Genomic DNA, 16,782 nt, shown 5'->3' on the forward strand with positions numbered 1-16,782 from the left:
GGTTCAGTGGTATAAGTCCCTTCATATTGTTTTGCTACCATCACCATCGTCCATCTCCAGAACTCTTTTCATTTTCCTAAACTGCAACATTAAACCATAACTCTCCATTCTCCCTCGCCTATAACCTGGCAACCACCACTGTACTTTCTATCTCTATGAATTTGACTACTCTAGGTATCTTACGTAAGTTGAATCATACAGAATTGGTCCTTCTGTGGCTGGCTTATTTCTCTTAGAATGTATTCCAGTCTCACCCGTGTTTGTAGCATGTGTCTCAATTTCCTTCCTTTTTTTTTTAACGATGTTTTAATGGTTTCTAACATTGTGAAATTTTGGGTTGTACATTTTAGTTTGTCCATCACCATATACATAACTCCCAACACCCCTTGTAACCACCCCCCACCCCCCTCCCCCCACCCCCACTGCCCCTGATAACCACAGTCCAGTTTTCTCTGTCCACGTGTTGGTTTATATTCCACATATGAGTGAGATCATACAGTGTATACTTACTCCAACTCCTACAGAGGGGACATGGGAACGAGTGTGTGAATATATGTCTGTTCTTGAATCCTCCATAATCAACTTCAGGAACTCTGACCCACATTGTGAAGAAAGACTGTTAATTGTTGCATGGCATCAACAACAAAAGTAATGCATGATAGGAAATGTACTAATAAAAATGATGAATTATGATAGTGATCATGATCATGACGATATTAATTCTACTAACATTAAAATTGAAAATAATAATTACTAAGTAGATTACGGTACAGAATTCCCTAAGTGATTGACAAGAAACTCTATTGGGCTGTAAGGGGTAGATGGAATTAGAGCCGTAGGTGTGCACATGGATATCTTACGTAAAGCAACAAATGAACTACAGGAGAGTAAAGAAAACAGGCTGGAGTAGGGTCTGGGACAACCTGGGAATTGTGTGAAAATCCCTTGTGGACAGGCCTGTGGGGCAGAGGGAGTGGGACCCTGAGCTGGTCCTGCTTGCAGCAGGACAACACCAGATTTCAGGATTTGGCCATGCTCCCACACAAGCAAGGCAGGATTTCATGTCCCCACCTGACAAGAAAAAGCCCAGTCTAGGATGGACGTGTGAGCCACCATCACTATCTGAGCTCTCACTGCCAGGCATCCATTCTGCATCTTTTCCACTCAGAACCCTTGAGCTCCAGACTTCTCAGTTCACATATCCACCATCACTTAGGATATTTGCAGAGGATCCCATGAGCCCATGTGGTAGGAGGGTGTCACCCTTGGTGCTCCCATACCAGCAGGGAGGACAGAGACTTCAGAGTGGTTCCCAGGCTCCCTGTAAGACTTAGAAAATTTTGTGATTGCACAAGACGACAGTCCACAGTCTCTGTGACTCTGAATCAAGCACCAGCCTTTCAACATTTCCAGAATCTCAGCAAAGCCTAACATATCCTCCCTGGGCCTTGTTTTTGGCACTGGCAATTCTGGGGCTCCTGAACTCACATAGACAATTTTGCATCAGGTCTTCTGGGTGAGGACTCCTCCTTATACCATGAGCAGTCTTGGACTCTTGGATGACTTATAAAATTTTGCAGTTGCTCTGGCAGAAAGATCCAACTCTCTGTGCCTTCCAGTGCTGCACAAGCCTATCCTGGGCACCTGAGGGGACTTAAAAGATTTTCAGAGTCTCAGGCCTAAGAAGCCATCCCTGCACCTCTATTTTAGCTATGGTGGTTTCAGGGCTCCTGAATGGATATAGGAAAACCTGTGGATGTTCACATGGGCATAGACATAATCTCCTACCTTTCCAAGAAGGAAAGAGTGGTTCCAGGGCATCCGATTACACTAAAATAATTTTGTGGTGGTTTGGTTGTTGTAAGGACAACTTCGCTGGGCGTCTAAGCTGGAAAAAGCAGTTGGTGAGAACGACAGAGGAATTTAAAATTTAACAGAGTCATATGCGTGCAAAGGATATGGTCCCAGAGGCTCCCGTGGCATCAAGGGTTTGTCCTGCTTCTGGAGGCAAATTTGGAATATTTCAAGATGCTCCTCAGAAGAACAAATAGCATGTGGTAGAGGAGGAATCACTTGTCTATAGAGAAATAATACTCAATGCTGCATATCTAAAACCACAAAAATAATTCATAATAAAAAAGGTACTAATGAAAATAACGATGAATAACAGCAATAGTGATCATAATGATGATCATTATGATGGAATTATAATTTTTATATTAATGACAATGATAAACCTAAAGAGATGTGAGGACAGAAGACAGGTTTCCCTCTGTGAGTGACAAGGTAACGATATCAGTTTTCATGTGGTGATTGGAGTTGGCGTTCTAGATTTAACAGGGAAATACGTTCCATGAGGGCAAGCCTATCAGCAGGAAGGAAAAACAATTCAACCCAGTGGAGGGCAAGAGGAATTTGAGAACACATGAACCAATGAGAAAAGGAGAGGCTATGAGAAAAGGTGGAGGGACCACCACAAGATATCCACCAGCTTTAAGGAGCAAGGACAGCTGGCTGACAGGGTGCAGCTACGTGCAAGGAAGGCAGCTACATGTCCTGATCCACACCTGGTGCACAGAAGCACCACTTAGCGCAAACACTTAGCTCCCAGTGTCATGTCTCCTGTCTCATATACTGGCTGCATTGCTGCCACCTGCACTAACCAGGCCCACAAAGTTCAGACATCTAGATTTGCCTCTTTGGGCCAAAGCTTTGTAGGATATCATCCTCACTACTCTCTGATCTGCAGGGTGTGACATAGGAGGACAGATCCACCCTAGGGCTCCCTGGAGGACTTTGTCAGCACATGCTGGGATTGACTCAGTGCAAAGAGCCATCTGCCTCAAGGTGGCACACTCCCCAGAGTGTCTGGCATGTAATGATTGATAGAGGTAGGACCACTTTGGTTCAATTTAGGACAAATACGATGGGTCATGTTGGCTCTATGGCAAACTGTGGGGTCGGATGATGATGTAAGGCTGCATTGCAGCTAGACTTCTCCCTCAGCATGTGTTCCTTCCTCCCCATCCTATCCAAAGAAGTTCATCTCAAGATCTCTCCCTAATAAACATCCAGCACAGTAAACTCCATCTCTTCTGTTCTCTGGGACCTAAGACCATGACAACAGTGAAAAGATTCCAGGGAAAATAGGACTCATGAGCAGTAGGAATGAAATTCTGCTGAAGTTGAAAACAACATATACACCGATGACAACTCATGAGATTTTTTTGTTGGTTAGATCATTAGTGTTGTCAGCAATAATGAGATGCATGAATTAATGGGGAAAGATTCAGATTTGTGTGGGATGAGAAGAAATATTGGTGAATGGACTCTACCGTCGACTTGGATTTAAAAGGAGAGGAGAGGGGGAAACTGGAAATTAAAGGAGTTCAAAGTCTTTTGTTTCTTTTTATTTTTTCAATTCACATTTCAGGTTGAGTGATATTATAACAGTTTAAAGGCTGAGAGGAAGGATCAGATTAAGAGGCAGTAGTTTATTTTAAAGTGTATAGGTTTTAAATTATAACTTACAATTCATGATATGGCAGGAGAGAATAGGAACCGAACACAAACCTAGAAATTAATGACCTAGCTGAGATTAAAGGTAATTCCTTTCCTGTTATGAGGAAGGTGGCATAAACAATGAATGAGCGTGGAGAAATAATTTACATCTAGTGCTTGAACGTATCTACATCCAGAATTATCAATTTCATTTGTTATATAGTTTACAAACCATCTGATAAATATGAGAGAAAAGATGAGTCTGTGGAGATTGGATGGTGATAGCAAAGATTTGAAATAATCTTTAATGAGCTTTGGAGAAGGAATTGACATGCATGACCTAATAGGATAGCCAAGTATTTTTAGAAAAATAACCAAAGTGTCCTCAGATACAATGGAACCCTTACTATTTCCCATGGTTTAATGATTTCCTCTTGGGGAAAAGAATTTCAAGCCAGAAGAGCCTATTTCAACTACCTTAAGAATTCCATTCAAATGCATATATCAATTGTGAAAGACATACAAGTGAAATAATTTAATATGTAGTAATATTTTTTTTATTACACCACTAACCGAGAAATACAGTATAAATTTGCCTTTCCATTTTCTATGAATAGTAAATAAATTCTTAACATGTTATTGGAAGTACCATAGAATCAGTACCATAACAATCAAGCTATCGATCCCAGAAATCTATCTTATTTTGTCAATCGTAATTTATATTACATATTTTCATGTTTGTTCATCTTTAATTTTATTTTATTTATTATTTTGTGAGGTCAGATTGGCTTAGAATGTTGTGTAAATTTCAGGTGCAAATTATTATAAATTAGTTTCCATGGAGACTAAATCATGTTCACCACCAACAGTCTAGTTTTTATTCATCAACATACAAAGGTGCCCCTTTACCCCTTTTGGCCTCTCTCCAACTCCTTCCCTTCTGGTAATCATCAATCGTTTTTCATTATCTATGTGTTTGTTTGTTTGTTTATCTTCCACATAGTAGCGAAATGCTATGGTATTTGTGTTTCTCTGTCTGACTAATTTGCTTACCATAACAGCCTCAAAGTCCATCTATATTGTCACAAGTGGCACAATTTTGTATTTTTCTATGGCTGTGTGGTATTTGTGTATCTATACATACCACATCTTCTTTATCCATTTATCCATCTATGGACACTTGGGTTGCTTCCAAGTCTTGGCTATTGTGAATAATGCTGGAACATAGTGGTGGAAAGGATATGAACAGACATTTTTCAAAAAAGATACACAGATGGCCAACAGGCACATGAAAAGATGCTCAACATCTCTAATTATCAGGGAAATGCAAATCAAAACTGCAATGAGATATCACCTCACTCCCATCAGAGTGGCTATAATCAACAAGACAAGAAATAAGAAGTGGAGAAAAGGAAACCCTCATAAACTGCTGTTCTGAATGCAAAAAAGGTAGAGCCACCATGGAAAATAGTGTGGAGATTTCTCAAATATTTAAAAATAGAAATACCGTATGATCCAGCTACTGGGTGTTTATCCGATGAACATGAAATAACTAATTCAAAAAGATATATGCACCGGTATGCTCATCACAGCATTTTTCATCTTATTTTTAAGTCCAATTTTCCTCAAGTTAATTCCATCTTCATACCCATAGAATCCCAGTTAGTCTGGTGTTCTGATTTATTTCCAAGACATAAAATGTTTCTTGGAACAAAGAATGCACTAAAATGTATTTATGAATGAGCAAAGGAATGAAAGAATCTTACTAATATCCCTTCACAATGTCATTACAGCTTTGCTCTCCAACTTGGTGTGACTGTTATAACTTTGTATTAGTCTAGAAAATCTAATCAAATTGAACAGGGTGTGTCCCATCAAATGAAGCCCTGACTGGCATCTATCCAATCAGGGTGTGTCCCTGGAATGTAGCCTTGATTAGGTTTATGAACTGTTTTCCCTATATAAAGGGAAGCCAAACAGAGGGTGGATGCATTTGCTTAGAGTAGAAGACACTGCAGAGTTCACAACACTGGAAGAAGAGGAATTGATGCCCTGTCTGTGGAACTTGCCTCAGAATCTATTTGGCTTCACCATCTCCTCCAATATCGGGTTCTGGTGAGTTCTCCACACAGTGAAATATGAGCTGGCCCCATTCCCTTAAAATTACAGATGTCCTACCTGTCTTTAGACGTTAGTCATATCAAAACAGCTTCTTAGGATCTTTAAATTTCCTTGTGTCCACATTTATTTCACCACTCTCATTTCCTAGTTTTGACTATTTGTGTCCTTTTTCCAGTTTTGACTTGGATTTAGTTATTTTAACTGTTTACTCGAAGATCCTAGATCTGGGCTGTTCAGTACAGTAACCACCAGCTACATGTGGCTAAAAAAAATTAAATTAATAAAATAAAAAAGCCATATCTCAGATACTCAGTAGTGCTAACCAAATTTCAAGTGTTTTCTAATAACATGTGTCTGGCAGTTACTGTATTGTACAAGGCAGATATAGAGCATTTTCTTCATTTTGGAAAGTTCAGTGGCATGTTGATCTACATCTTAAATTTTTATTATTTTTTGCTGTTATAAATGCTTCACTTTCTGCTTCTTTGAATTAATTTTCTTGTATGAGTTTCATCAAATGATACTCTTCATTTTATTTCTTAACCATCTTGAGATAGGAGCTCATATTTATTTTATTCATTAACAAGTTAATATATATTGAAAACAAATAATTTCCTTTGTTGTTTAAGCTTTGTTCCATTTGTACTTATACATAATGTTACTGTATTCAAGTGTTAGCATTTTTCATAATGTACTTTGACAATATTTGTGCCAACTGTATTTAAAAGATAAATTTCCCCTTACTTTTCAGTTGACAGATTGTGTCTTTTATGGTTGTCATTATTTTCTGGTTTTATTTCATTGTTTGTAGGGCTGTTGCATATTCCTTTTTTAAAAAAATAAGAAATTTTCCTCCCTCCTAATACACAATCCATTTGTATGTAGGATCAATTATGCACCTTAAAAAGTAGATCATCTGTTTCAGGGTTTTGTGCTTTCATTATAAAATTCTACAATAATTGTGAACTTAATTAGAATTTCACCGTTCCTGAATTGCTTTGGATATATTGGAGGTTGAAAATCATGAAAAGTTGAGCTTTGAATAGTGATACAATCTGAGATGATATATTTTTCCACTTTCACTATTAATTTGAAGTACGTTTGTTTTGTTTTCATACTTTCTTCATGTTTAAATCTATTTTCCTGGACTTGATGCTTGTTCTTTGCCATTCTGTCTGTACATTTATAGAATGTAAGAGGCAAAAAGGTAAAACTCTTTCAGTTATGTCAACTGCTATATCCTTAGCACCTGGAATAGTGCCTAGCCAATCATTAGTGTGGAAATCGGAGAGACCTCACATAGTGACATGACTTTTGCCAACTGTCATTCTGAATTGAAAGGAAAGGAACACGCAAGTGAGTGTATATTGATATCTGGTGATTTTATGGACAGATGTTTGAGAACACAGTTTTGGTGTGGGGAAACAAAGGTCCCTAAATCTGCAACCCAGAAATAAGTAAGTGTGTCCAAATAACCCTGGAATGGCTGAAAAATAATTCTGCCTCTAAGTAGTTAGCAATGTTGTTAATATTAAGATGATATTTAAGAAGTAGAATGTCTCCTTCCAGGCAGCTCTTTAAGAGAACTGGAGGAAGAGCCTAACTTGTGCCACCACCCACCCTGTGGTCGCCAGAGACCTAAGTCACTACTCTTGCTTTAGGGAGAGGTTGGTCAATATATTTTGCATAAATTAATGAATAATTTAGGACCATTGAATAGATTTTGTTAGTCCTTCTAAAGATTGCTTGTCTAGGTATGATTTTTGAAATGCAATTAATCCATTTCCTGAGATAGTTTCTAATCAGTCCACACTGGAGTCCATCATAAAATAGGTTTGCTTTGACTTCCGTCTCATAATGTGCCCTTTTCTGTCCCCAGCACAGTCTCTCTGTGATCACTTAAGTTATTGTTTCATCTATGAGTTATGCTTACAAACAAGTCTTCTCTAAATCCATCTCTAGTTGTGATATTTGAGGAAAAGTATACTTGGTTATAAACCAGGATCACAGCTGGTTTCCCTGAAGGATGTGTAGGAATTCTCCAATATCTAAGTTTGTTGAGCGAAATAGTCTCATATTTTCCTTGAGTTTGTATAATGACCTTCCAATAATTCTTGATCTTTGAATATAGATTCCATGGGGGAGTTTTACTAATTTTTGAAGTTTCATATTTTTTTTTCCAAATACTTAACGGATTTGAACAAACGCTAAAATTATGCTTTCATATATTTTATTATTTCTTTAATGAACTAAATAATAAAATTATTTTTATACCATTTCCTTTGTTATATATACTGGCAACACTGATTTTGTGGGCTCCAGACGTCTCTTTGTTAGCTTTCAATTTATCTGTAATCCTTTCAAAAGATTTTTCTTTTTTTTTGGTGAGGAAGACCAGCCCTGAGATAACATCCAATGCCAATCCTCCTCTTGTTGCTGAGGAAGACTGGCCCTGGGCTAACATCTGTGCCCATCTTCCTCTTCTTTATATGGTACACCGCCCCAGCGTGGCCTGACAAGCAGTGTGTTGGTGCACGCTGGGGATCTGAACCTGCACCCCCGGCTGCTGAAGCAGAGCACGTGCACTTAACCACTACGCCACCAGGGCGGCCCCTCAAAAGTTTTTTTCTTAATTTTTCCTTCTGCTCATTTTAAAGCCTGTCATCCAAAGATATGCGTGATATCTGAGCAGCATCTATTCCCTTCTTTCATCTCCCAACATGGCCTCTTCTCTTAAACGATTTCATTTTACTGTGGAAGCTCAGAGCTCTGCCAAGTCATTTTTCTTCCTTCTCTTGTCTTCCTAGCACTTACTGTCATTCTTTTGTCTTAAAATCTCTCACCTTCATTCTTGTAATTCTGATTTCAAGTCTATTTAAATAAGGTTTTTAATAATTGGGAGCCAGTTCATTCCTAAACTTATCAGATAATTTAAGTGATGTTCCTCTGCTCAAAGGCAAAGATTCCTTGAACATAGATCTTCAATTACTTTTTCATTCCAACCTATTTTACTTCAGGTTTTTTAATACTTATTGCATTAGTTATTTTTTTTCAAGTCATTATCATACAGGTTAATTCCCTTTAAACATCAGAAATTCACGGAAATATTTTGGGCATAAATACGTGCCAGTGTTGTGCTATAGCAGGAAATGTCTCTGTCTCAAAATAATGGCTATTAAACACAGGATATGCCAAGAGTTTGAGGGATCTGGTCAGGATTTTCCACAATGTAAGAAAGATCAGCTCCTGAGAGGCTGCTTTTGTGCCCCAGTTCTGACCCATTCAGTGACCTCCTCTGGCACCTACTCCTGGGAAGCATGGAAGTAGCACAGGGATGCCTGGTACATTCTTTCTTTCTATCCATAGGGCTGCTCTGTTGCACATGCCTAGGGGTTCCCTCGATGTCAAATAGGAATTTCCATATTCCTAACGTTCTATAAAAGAAAAATTCTAGAAGTAGAAAACAATGTTCCATTTCACTCTGAATTTGCCATGAAGTCAAAACCAAATAGAATCTCATGGTCAATTTTTGCTTAGGTTTCCTAGATCTTCCTTCTTGCCTTTGATACTCCCATGTGCTCAGGCTAATTCAATCACTAAATAGTATTCATTGAGTGTCTCTTGGGCATTAATAGTGCTCCTGGACACTGGATGCATGTGTGCCATTAGCAGATTCTTGCATTTATCAAGAGCTTCTCTTTTACATCTGATTGAATCTGATAACTGCACTTTCGATTTATTGTGAAGCAGGAGCTTGAGAGAAAATATCTTCAGATTGAGATTTCTGTTTCAAGATAGAACAGACATAATGAGGGGATTGATCGTGAATATATACAGAGGTTTATCTTAAAAGAAACTTAATTTAAATCAATAATGTAGTTCCCTCAAAAAGGAGAGAGGGTGATTCCAAAGTAGAGATTGACAGGGGTAGCATAACTTTTGAGTTTAATAGGAGAAAATAAGTAACCACTGGATATGAATATATGAATATTTGGAGATATTATAAGGATAAACTGAATTACTTTGTCATATTATGTAATTCATCTGTAATTCAAAGGCTGAACTGTGTGGCCTGCAAATTCTTGTCTTGTAGACTTTACCCCAAGGACATCAGAATATAACTTTATCTGGACATAGGTACTTTAGAGTGGAAGTAATTGATAAAGAGGTAATTGAGGGAAGACCCTAATCTAATATGACTGATGCCCTTACTAGAAGAGGAAATTAGGGCACAGGCACATAGAGAATGTAGAGAAAAGAGAGCCGTCTACAAGCCAAAGAGAGAGGTCTCAGAAAAAAACAACCCCGCACATACCTTGACCTAAGGCTTGTAGCCCCCAGAATGATAAGAAAATAAATTTCTGTTGTTTAAGCCATCCAGTCCCCGGTACCAGAAGAGTGACTTTTTTTACAGCAGAATATAATTCAATTAATAGATGCAATTGAAAGCCATTTGGAATGGTGATCCTGTGTTTAGACTGGGACACACATCTTCCCCATGTGCTTTCAGCTGCAATCGTGGAAGAGGCAGCTGCTATGGGGCCTTGAGCTGATGTGGCAAATAGTCCAAGGGATAAAAAGCAGGTGGGTCTTGGTAAATGCGTGTTTAAATGAGTAATTTAGATGAAACTGGGCAAAAATATGAAGAAAGATTATGTTGTTTGGGAGGTGGGGTCAATACTCTGGAGATTCCCCTGTGGTAGAGAACCTGGGCGGAAGGAGTGATTTTGTGAAAATGCAAGAAGAAAAAGACATTGTGATAACACCGTGCTTCTGAATACTCAGGTTAGAGTTACTATTCCAGGTAACACCTAGGTGTGCTCTTTGACCCTAAAGGAATTTGATCACAGGAGACAGGCTGAGCAAAATGAAATGACAGCTGTTCCGTTTTCTAGCTGTGTGACTTAGTAATATTACTAAAGTTTTTGGAACCTCTGCTTATGTCATTTGTTAAATTGGAAAATAAACTATAATTAACATGATTATTGTGGGGATTAAATGAGCAAATATATGTAAGTCTGCAAATAAATAGTCACACAATACCAATTTAACTTTTTTTTTTTTCCTGGACCAAAGGTACAAACCGGTGAGTTAACTATCCCTCTGTTTATGGTGCGTTTTTGTGATTTGTCCATGAAATACATTTATTATTTATATGATAGTGGAGAAATTATAGTTGATAAATGATCCTCTCTCTCTCACAGTGTGTGTGTGTGTATATATATATATAGATTTCCATGTACATATACTTATATGTAAGTGTCTCTACATAATGAAAATGATGGAGGTTGCAGCTAAAGAAGATTAATAAAGAACAGGATTTGGAGGATTTCAGCTACTACTTGACTAAACTATCAGATGGAGCAGCTAGATTGTCTCCTAAATCCTAGCCCTTACATATTATCTGAGCATCCTTGACCTAGAGGACTGAGATAAACATGACAGTAACATGATGCCTCATGTGCTCCTGCTACTTTCTGATGCAGGGGATTTTAAGGACTGGACTGGTGAGACCCATGCCATTGATCCCTCCAAATGGAATAAGTCTTTGAATTGATTAACTCCATCATAAAATAGATTCTTAGTTGCTTGATGTCCAAGTCCATGGGGGACAGATCTAAAAGTCAGGGTTGAGGGAGAGCAGGAAGACTGAGGCTCTAGAGGGCTGCCATGGATGTTGGAGGACCATTGCTAGTGCATAAGGCGAGAATAATGAAATCTGAGAAATTTCACAACGTATACCTTTAGGTTCTACATGTGCAATGAGTCAGGGATCATGATGCTTTGGAATCAGGGAGGGAATTGAACAAGTCTGGATGTCATAAGTCTTTTTAAAATACAAAACACAATGCTCATCATGCTCTTATTTGTAATATATCTGTATTTTGACTTTCTTTATTATCAATCACAGCTATAGCCTTCTTAACATTTGACCCTGGGAGAGAAGAATCCTCTGCATCTTATTCTTAGAGTGCACCACTTGTTTCAGTTTGTTGGGCTGGGGGTCATAACCAGGTGTACCTTTGGGGCTTCCTGACAGGTGGGGCTGGACATTGTGCACAGGACTGTGGTCTCATGGTTTCTTTCTGTATTCTCAGATTTGCCTGCTGAGTGCTAGGACTGTCTGTGAGTGAAAACCAAAATAAAGACACCTGGAAACTCAATTATTGACAATGCAGCCACTTGTGAGTAAAGAATGCCTCTTTCTACAGAAATTACATCCCTAGTTCCATTAGATGAGCAAGTAATTCCTATTGGCATGGATGTTCTAAGAGCAATCAGGTGTCCCTCAGGCATCTGAGTTCCAATGCAGTTTGCCCAGGACTTGGGATGGTTATCCTGGGTCAGGGCCTCATCAATAACTAATCTCCTTCCTAACATTACACATGTTTATGATAGCCTCCATTAAGCTTGTGTATTTATAGAAGAGACAAGAGAAGTTTGCTTTCTTTCACCAAGCCCAAGTCCTCATTGGCAAATAATTAACTCATTAACTCAGTTTAAGGATGTAATGGGCTTAGGATGGTGGTGATTGCAAGTGATGGAGTTGAGTGAGAAGCAGAACATTACAGTCATTAGGGAGGCAGATGTTTCAGCAATTGAGTGTAATGAATCCAATGTTACAAGACCTGGTGTGAGGGTTGTTCAGTGGTGAGAGGAGCAGGAGAGAGGTATAGAAGGAATGAGGAATTATGTTATTTTTTCCCAATTTTAAACCTCTTACAATCATGAGAATATATTTACACTTGTGAAAATTTCTAAAAAATATGTAATTAAAATTATCATTGGGGCCGGCCCGGTGGCACAAGCAGATGGGTGCATGAGATCTGCTGCTGTGGCCTGGGGTTCGCTCGTTCATATCCCGGGCGTGCAACAATGCAGTTCTTGGCAAGCCATGCTGTGGCGGCGTCCCATATAAAGTGGAGGAAGATGGGCAGGGATGTTAGTGCAGGGCCGGTCTTTCTCAGAAAAAAAAAAAAAGGAGGAGGATTGGCAGATGTTAGCACAGGGCTGAAATTCCTCACACACAAAAAAAAAGAATAAAATTATTATTATCATTCTTGTCCCCAGTCACACATTTTACCACATGGTAGTTAACCTCTTGTTAATATTTGATAGCTGGAAGGAATATTCATGGAATAGTATTTTCTTAATTGTGCTACACATAAAGGAGAAAAACTACATAGATCAAAACCAATAATGGTGCTTCTTTTATCTTTTGCCATGGAGTCTAGACAAAGATACAAGAGAAACAGTGGTAACTGGCCTTTGTGGTCCCTGAGAAAATTGAGAAGGACAGTCCTCATACCACAGGAATGGTCAGGATAGAACTGTCCTTCAGTACAGCCATCACAGAGGACCCTGGCTTGTGCTGCTGAACCCTCTGACCTTACAGTTTGTTACGAACACCTGAGATCAAGTACCAAGATCTGTATGAATCTTGTTAAGTTCTGAGGAACGCTGGATATTAATTCACGATTCTCTGATATTTTAATGATTTAACATATTAATCTGTTGTATTTAATGCAGGTTTGCTAGACAGGAAACACTTCATACATTAATGCATTGGATCTTTCAACACTCATAACAAGTTTTTAAATCAGTTCATAGTCAAGGAACCAGGAGTTCATCTTGGGACATAATTTAAACCAATGGTCATTGTTTAAAATCAGCACTTCATAGTTCTTTTTTGCCTTGTGATGGATCTGTAGAGTTGCTTGAAATTAATAGAGAAGAGAGTTTATTTATGAATTTCCAGTGAGTATTTTATAATCATCTGTCTGGAAGTCCCAAAAAATAGGTTGTTGAAACACTTCCACGTTGGATTACAACACATTTCATGTGATATTCCTTTACAATAAAATATTATGAAGTCAGAGTATGTAGGTCTCAATGAATATATCTGAAAGGTGAATACCAGCTCAGCAGTCACAGTAAACTGAGTGGAACCTCAAGCAAAGATTGATCTTTCTATACACTCAGCTTCCCATCACTTCCTCTGTGCTGTCATCTCAACCCTCTGACCCTGGACATTGGTAGGTATTGCTCTATCTAAACCAGTGTATCCATGTTATAGGAATCAGTGACGTTTGAAGATATAGCTGTGGACTTCACCAAGGAAGAGTGGGTCCTGCTGGACACATCCCAGAGAAAGCTGTACAGAGATGTGATGCTGGAAAGTATCAATGATCTGGTCTCCGTGGGTGAGTCTGTCGACATGTATTTGTGTATGTGTCCATTCATTCACTCATTGAACAAGCATCTAGAACAGCTTCTCCATACCCCATTCCTATCACTGCCCTGAATCTTTCATAACCTGCATAAATACTTAAAAGAAAGATGTTTCTGTACACTTTACTTTTTCTCACCACACTAGAATATAATCTTGCCCACAAATTAAAGCTTTTCTTGCTACTCAGTCACCAACACTCAGAACAGAACTAGGAATTCAATGAATATTTTAATGCATTAGTAATTGTTTAAATATTTTTTAAATAATTATTCTGTTCTAGTCTCTACATGGAGGCTTGGGAACAGAGTAGTGAAAACAGTATAATTTTGATTATTCTTGTAAAGGTTATGTTTATTGCATGCTGGTTGAAAATATATTCAACATTCTGGGAAGACATTTAATCTCTTCCATTTTGAAAACACAGGATTCTGCATTCTTTCTTTGAACTTGGGTATGGGCATCAGCATCTAGCAGTCCCCCCGGTTTTTGCTGTAAGTCTGGATTTCTTCCAGCTCCAGTGAGGGGCCTTCAGTGTTTTCTCTGTTGAGTATGTTGTTTCAAGGACTGACCTTCAATCATCTCTTTATTCTTCCTCAGTAGCCTGCACTAGACTTGATGATAGCAAATGTTAATTAGCACAGATCTCACAATCCACATATTTTTTTCCCACAAACAGGCTATCAGATCTTCAAATCAGATGTGCTTTTCCAATTGGAGCAAGGAAAAGAGCTGTGGAGTCAAGGAAGTGGATTTCTCCAACACCAGAGTCCAGGTAAGCATCAGGGACTTGTGCTTCAATGCAGAGGCCTCGGTCAGTGAGTGAATACACCCCTGGAAATACCATCTGAAGATGTTGTCAAGTGAGTGATATATTCTGGAATGTCATTGAGGACACTGGGGCAAAATTCCTCATATTATTATCATTCCTTGCATATACCAATCACACTTCATGTCTTCCTGCCATTTTCTTTCCCTTTAGGGAGAAGGATATTTGTGTGATTATTGTAGTTAAACTTTAACATAGTGATTCTTGTCCTGATCTACCCATTTAAAAATATTCCCACCATTTGCTCACCCAACATCTCGTAGTCACATACTGGTTTTCATGTTTCAATCCTGATTTTTTTCTTCTAATTGACAACATCCTTTAAAATGTTTCTACTACCTAGAGTATTTCTTTATTTGACACATTTCTCCACCTAATTGCCATTTTTTGAAACATACTGAAAGGAACCTTGGTATTTTTCTATATTTTCATCCCCCTAATGCCATTCTAAAATATTACATTTTTTTCAATTACTTTAGGAAGGAGAAATCCCCTTAAAAATCAAGAAATTATGTCAATGAAACATAACAGCATGAAGAAATTATCTCTCACCCTGCCAATGGTAAGTTTCATGGGTGTGAACTCTAGTCATCTAAATTAAAGACCTTCCAATGAGATGAGTTAGTAAATGGGCAGAATCTTGTAATGTAATTAAGGTGGGATTAAGCACATTCTAGGCAAAATGTTTTGGATAGTTTAAATTCAGTTAAGATATTAACATGACTTCAAAGTAATGACTTGAAATCTAAAAAAAAAAAAAGAAAGAAACACAATTGCATGAACACTGCTCATTATCTAAACTTTGAAACATAGTGAAGTCTTTGAAATTAATCTGACACCTCGCAGTTGGTATACTACAAAAGAGAAATATTTATCCCTCCAGGAGAGTAACACAACATGCATATGCCATAATATTGGAAATACTTCATCAAGGGATTATTACTGACTTATATTCTAGTATTTATATGTAGAAAAATGAATGTATGGATATAGGTGGGCAAACCATTAATAACCTTTTATCTCCTTCCCCAAAGCATATATCTCACACTCAAGTGGATACTATTGAATGTATTGATGTGGTTGATGAATTTACTCATAGATCTTCATTGCCTCTACACTTGTCAGTTCAAATGAGAAAGAAACCTCCTGTCAGCAAACGCTGTGGAAAATCACTTCATGATCAGTCATCCCTTAATCAAATTCACACTAGCGATGTGTCATGTGAATGTAATCGATGTGGGAAAGCCTTTAGTAATTTCTTTAGCCTTAGACGACACAAGATGATTCACAGTGGAGAGAAACCATATAAATGTCATCTATGTGGGAATGGCTTTTTGCAAAATTCTGACCTTAGAAACCACATTCGAATCCACACTGGAGAGAAACCATATAAATGTCATCTGTGTGGGAAAGTATTCAGCCAAAGTTCGTACCTTAGACAACATGAGAAAACTCACACAGGAGAGAAGCCATATGAATGCCATGTATGTGAGAAAGCTTTCAGCCAAAGTTCTTACCTTCGAAAACATGAGAGAATTCATCCTGGAGAGAAACGTTATGAATGCCATCAGTGTGCGAAAGTCTTTAGTCAAAGCTCTGGCCTTAGCCAGCACAAGAGAATCCACACAGGAGAGAAACCACATATATGTCTTCTATGTGGGAAGGACTTCTGTCAAAGTTCTGAACTTAGACGGCATAACAGAACACACTCAGGAGAAAAACCATATGAGTGTCATCAGTGTGGGAACGCCTTCAGTCAATATTCTAATCTTAGGCGACATGAGAGAACCCACACTGGAGAGCAACCATATGAATGCCAGCCATGTGGGAAATTCTTCAGTCATCGTTCTTCCCTTAGACGACACGAGGAAACTCAACATTGAAGAGGATATCATGAATGCCGTCAGTGTGGAAGAAACATGAATCATAGCTTTAACATTTAAACAAACCAAAGGACTCACACAGTAAAGAAACACTCTATGTAATCAATATGGAAGAGTCTTCAGTCATCATACTTCTTAATAAAGATATGCATTTTCATATGGAATTGGATCCATATATATGGCATTAATGTGGAAAAGCCTTTAGTCATGGGCCTGAC

The 16,782-nt window shown here is 38.3% G+C and overlaps 1 protein-coding gene across 1 annotated transcript; it reads left to right on the forward strand.

Moving 5' to 3' along the window:
* Positions 1 to 15,811: 15,811 nt before the first annotated feature.
* On the forward strand, positions 15,812 to 16,564 carry LOC131393867 (zinc finger protein 596-like). Its single transcript, XM_058524857.1, has one exon. The coding sequence runs from the start codon at positions 15,812 to 15,814 to the stop codon at positions 16,562 to 16,564; it is 753 nt and encodes a 250-aa protein (XP_058380840.1).
* The last annotated feature ends 218 nt before the right edge of the window (positions 16,565 to 16,782 follow it).

Source organism: Diceros bicornis, chromosome 29, assembly GCF_020826845.1.
Source record: "Diceros bicornis minor isolate mBicDic1 chromosome 29, mDicBic1.mat.cur, whole genome shotgun sequence".
NCBI lineage: Eukaryota > Metazoa > Chordata > Mammalia > Perissodactyla > Rhinocerotidae > Diceros > Diceros bicornis.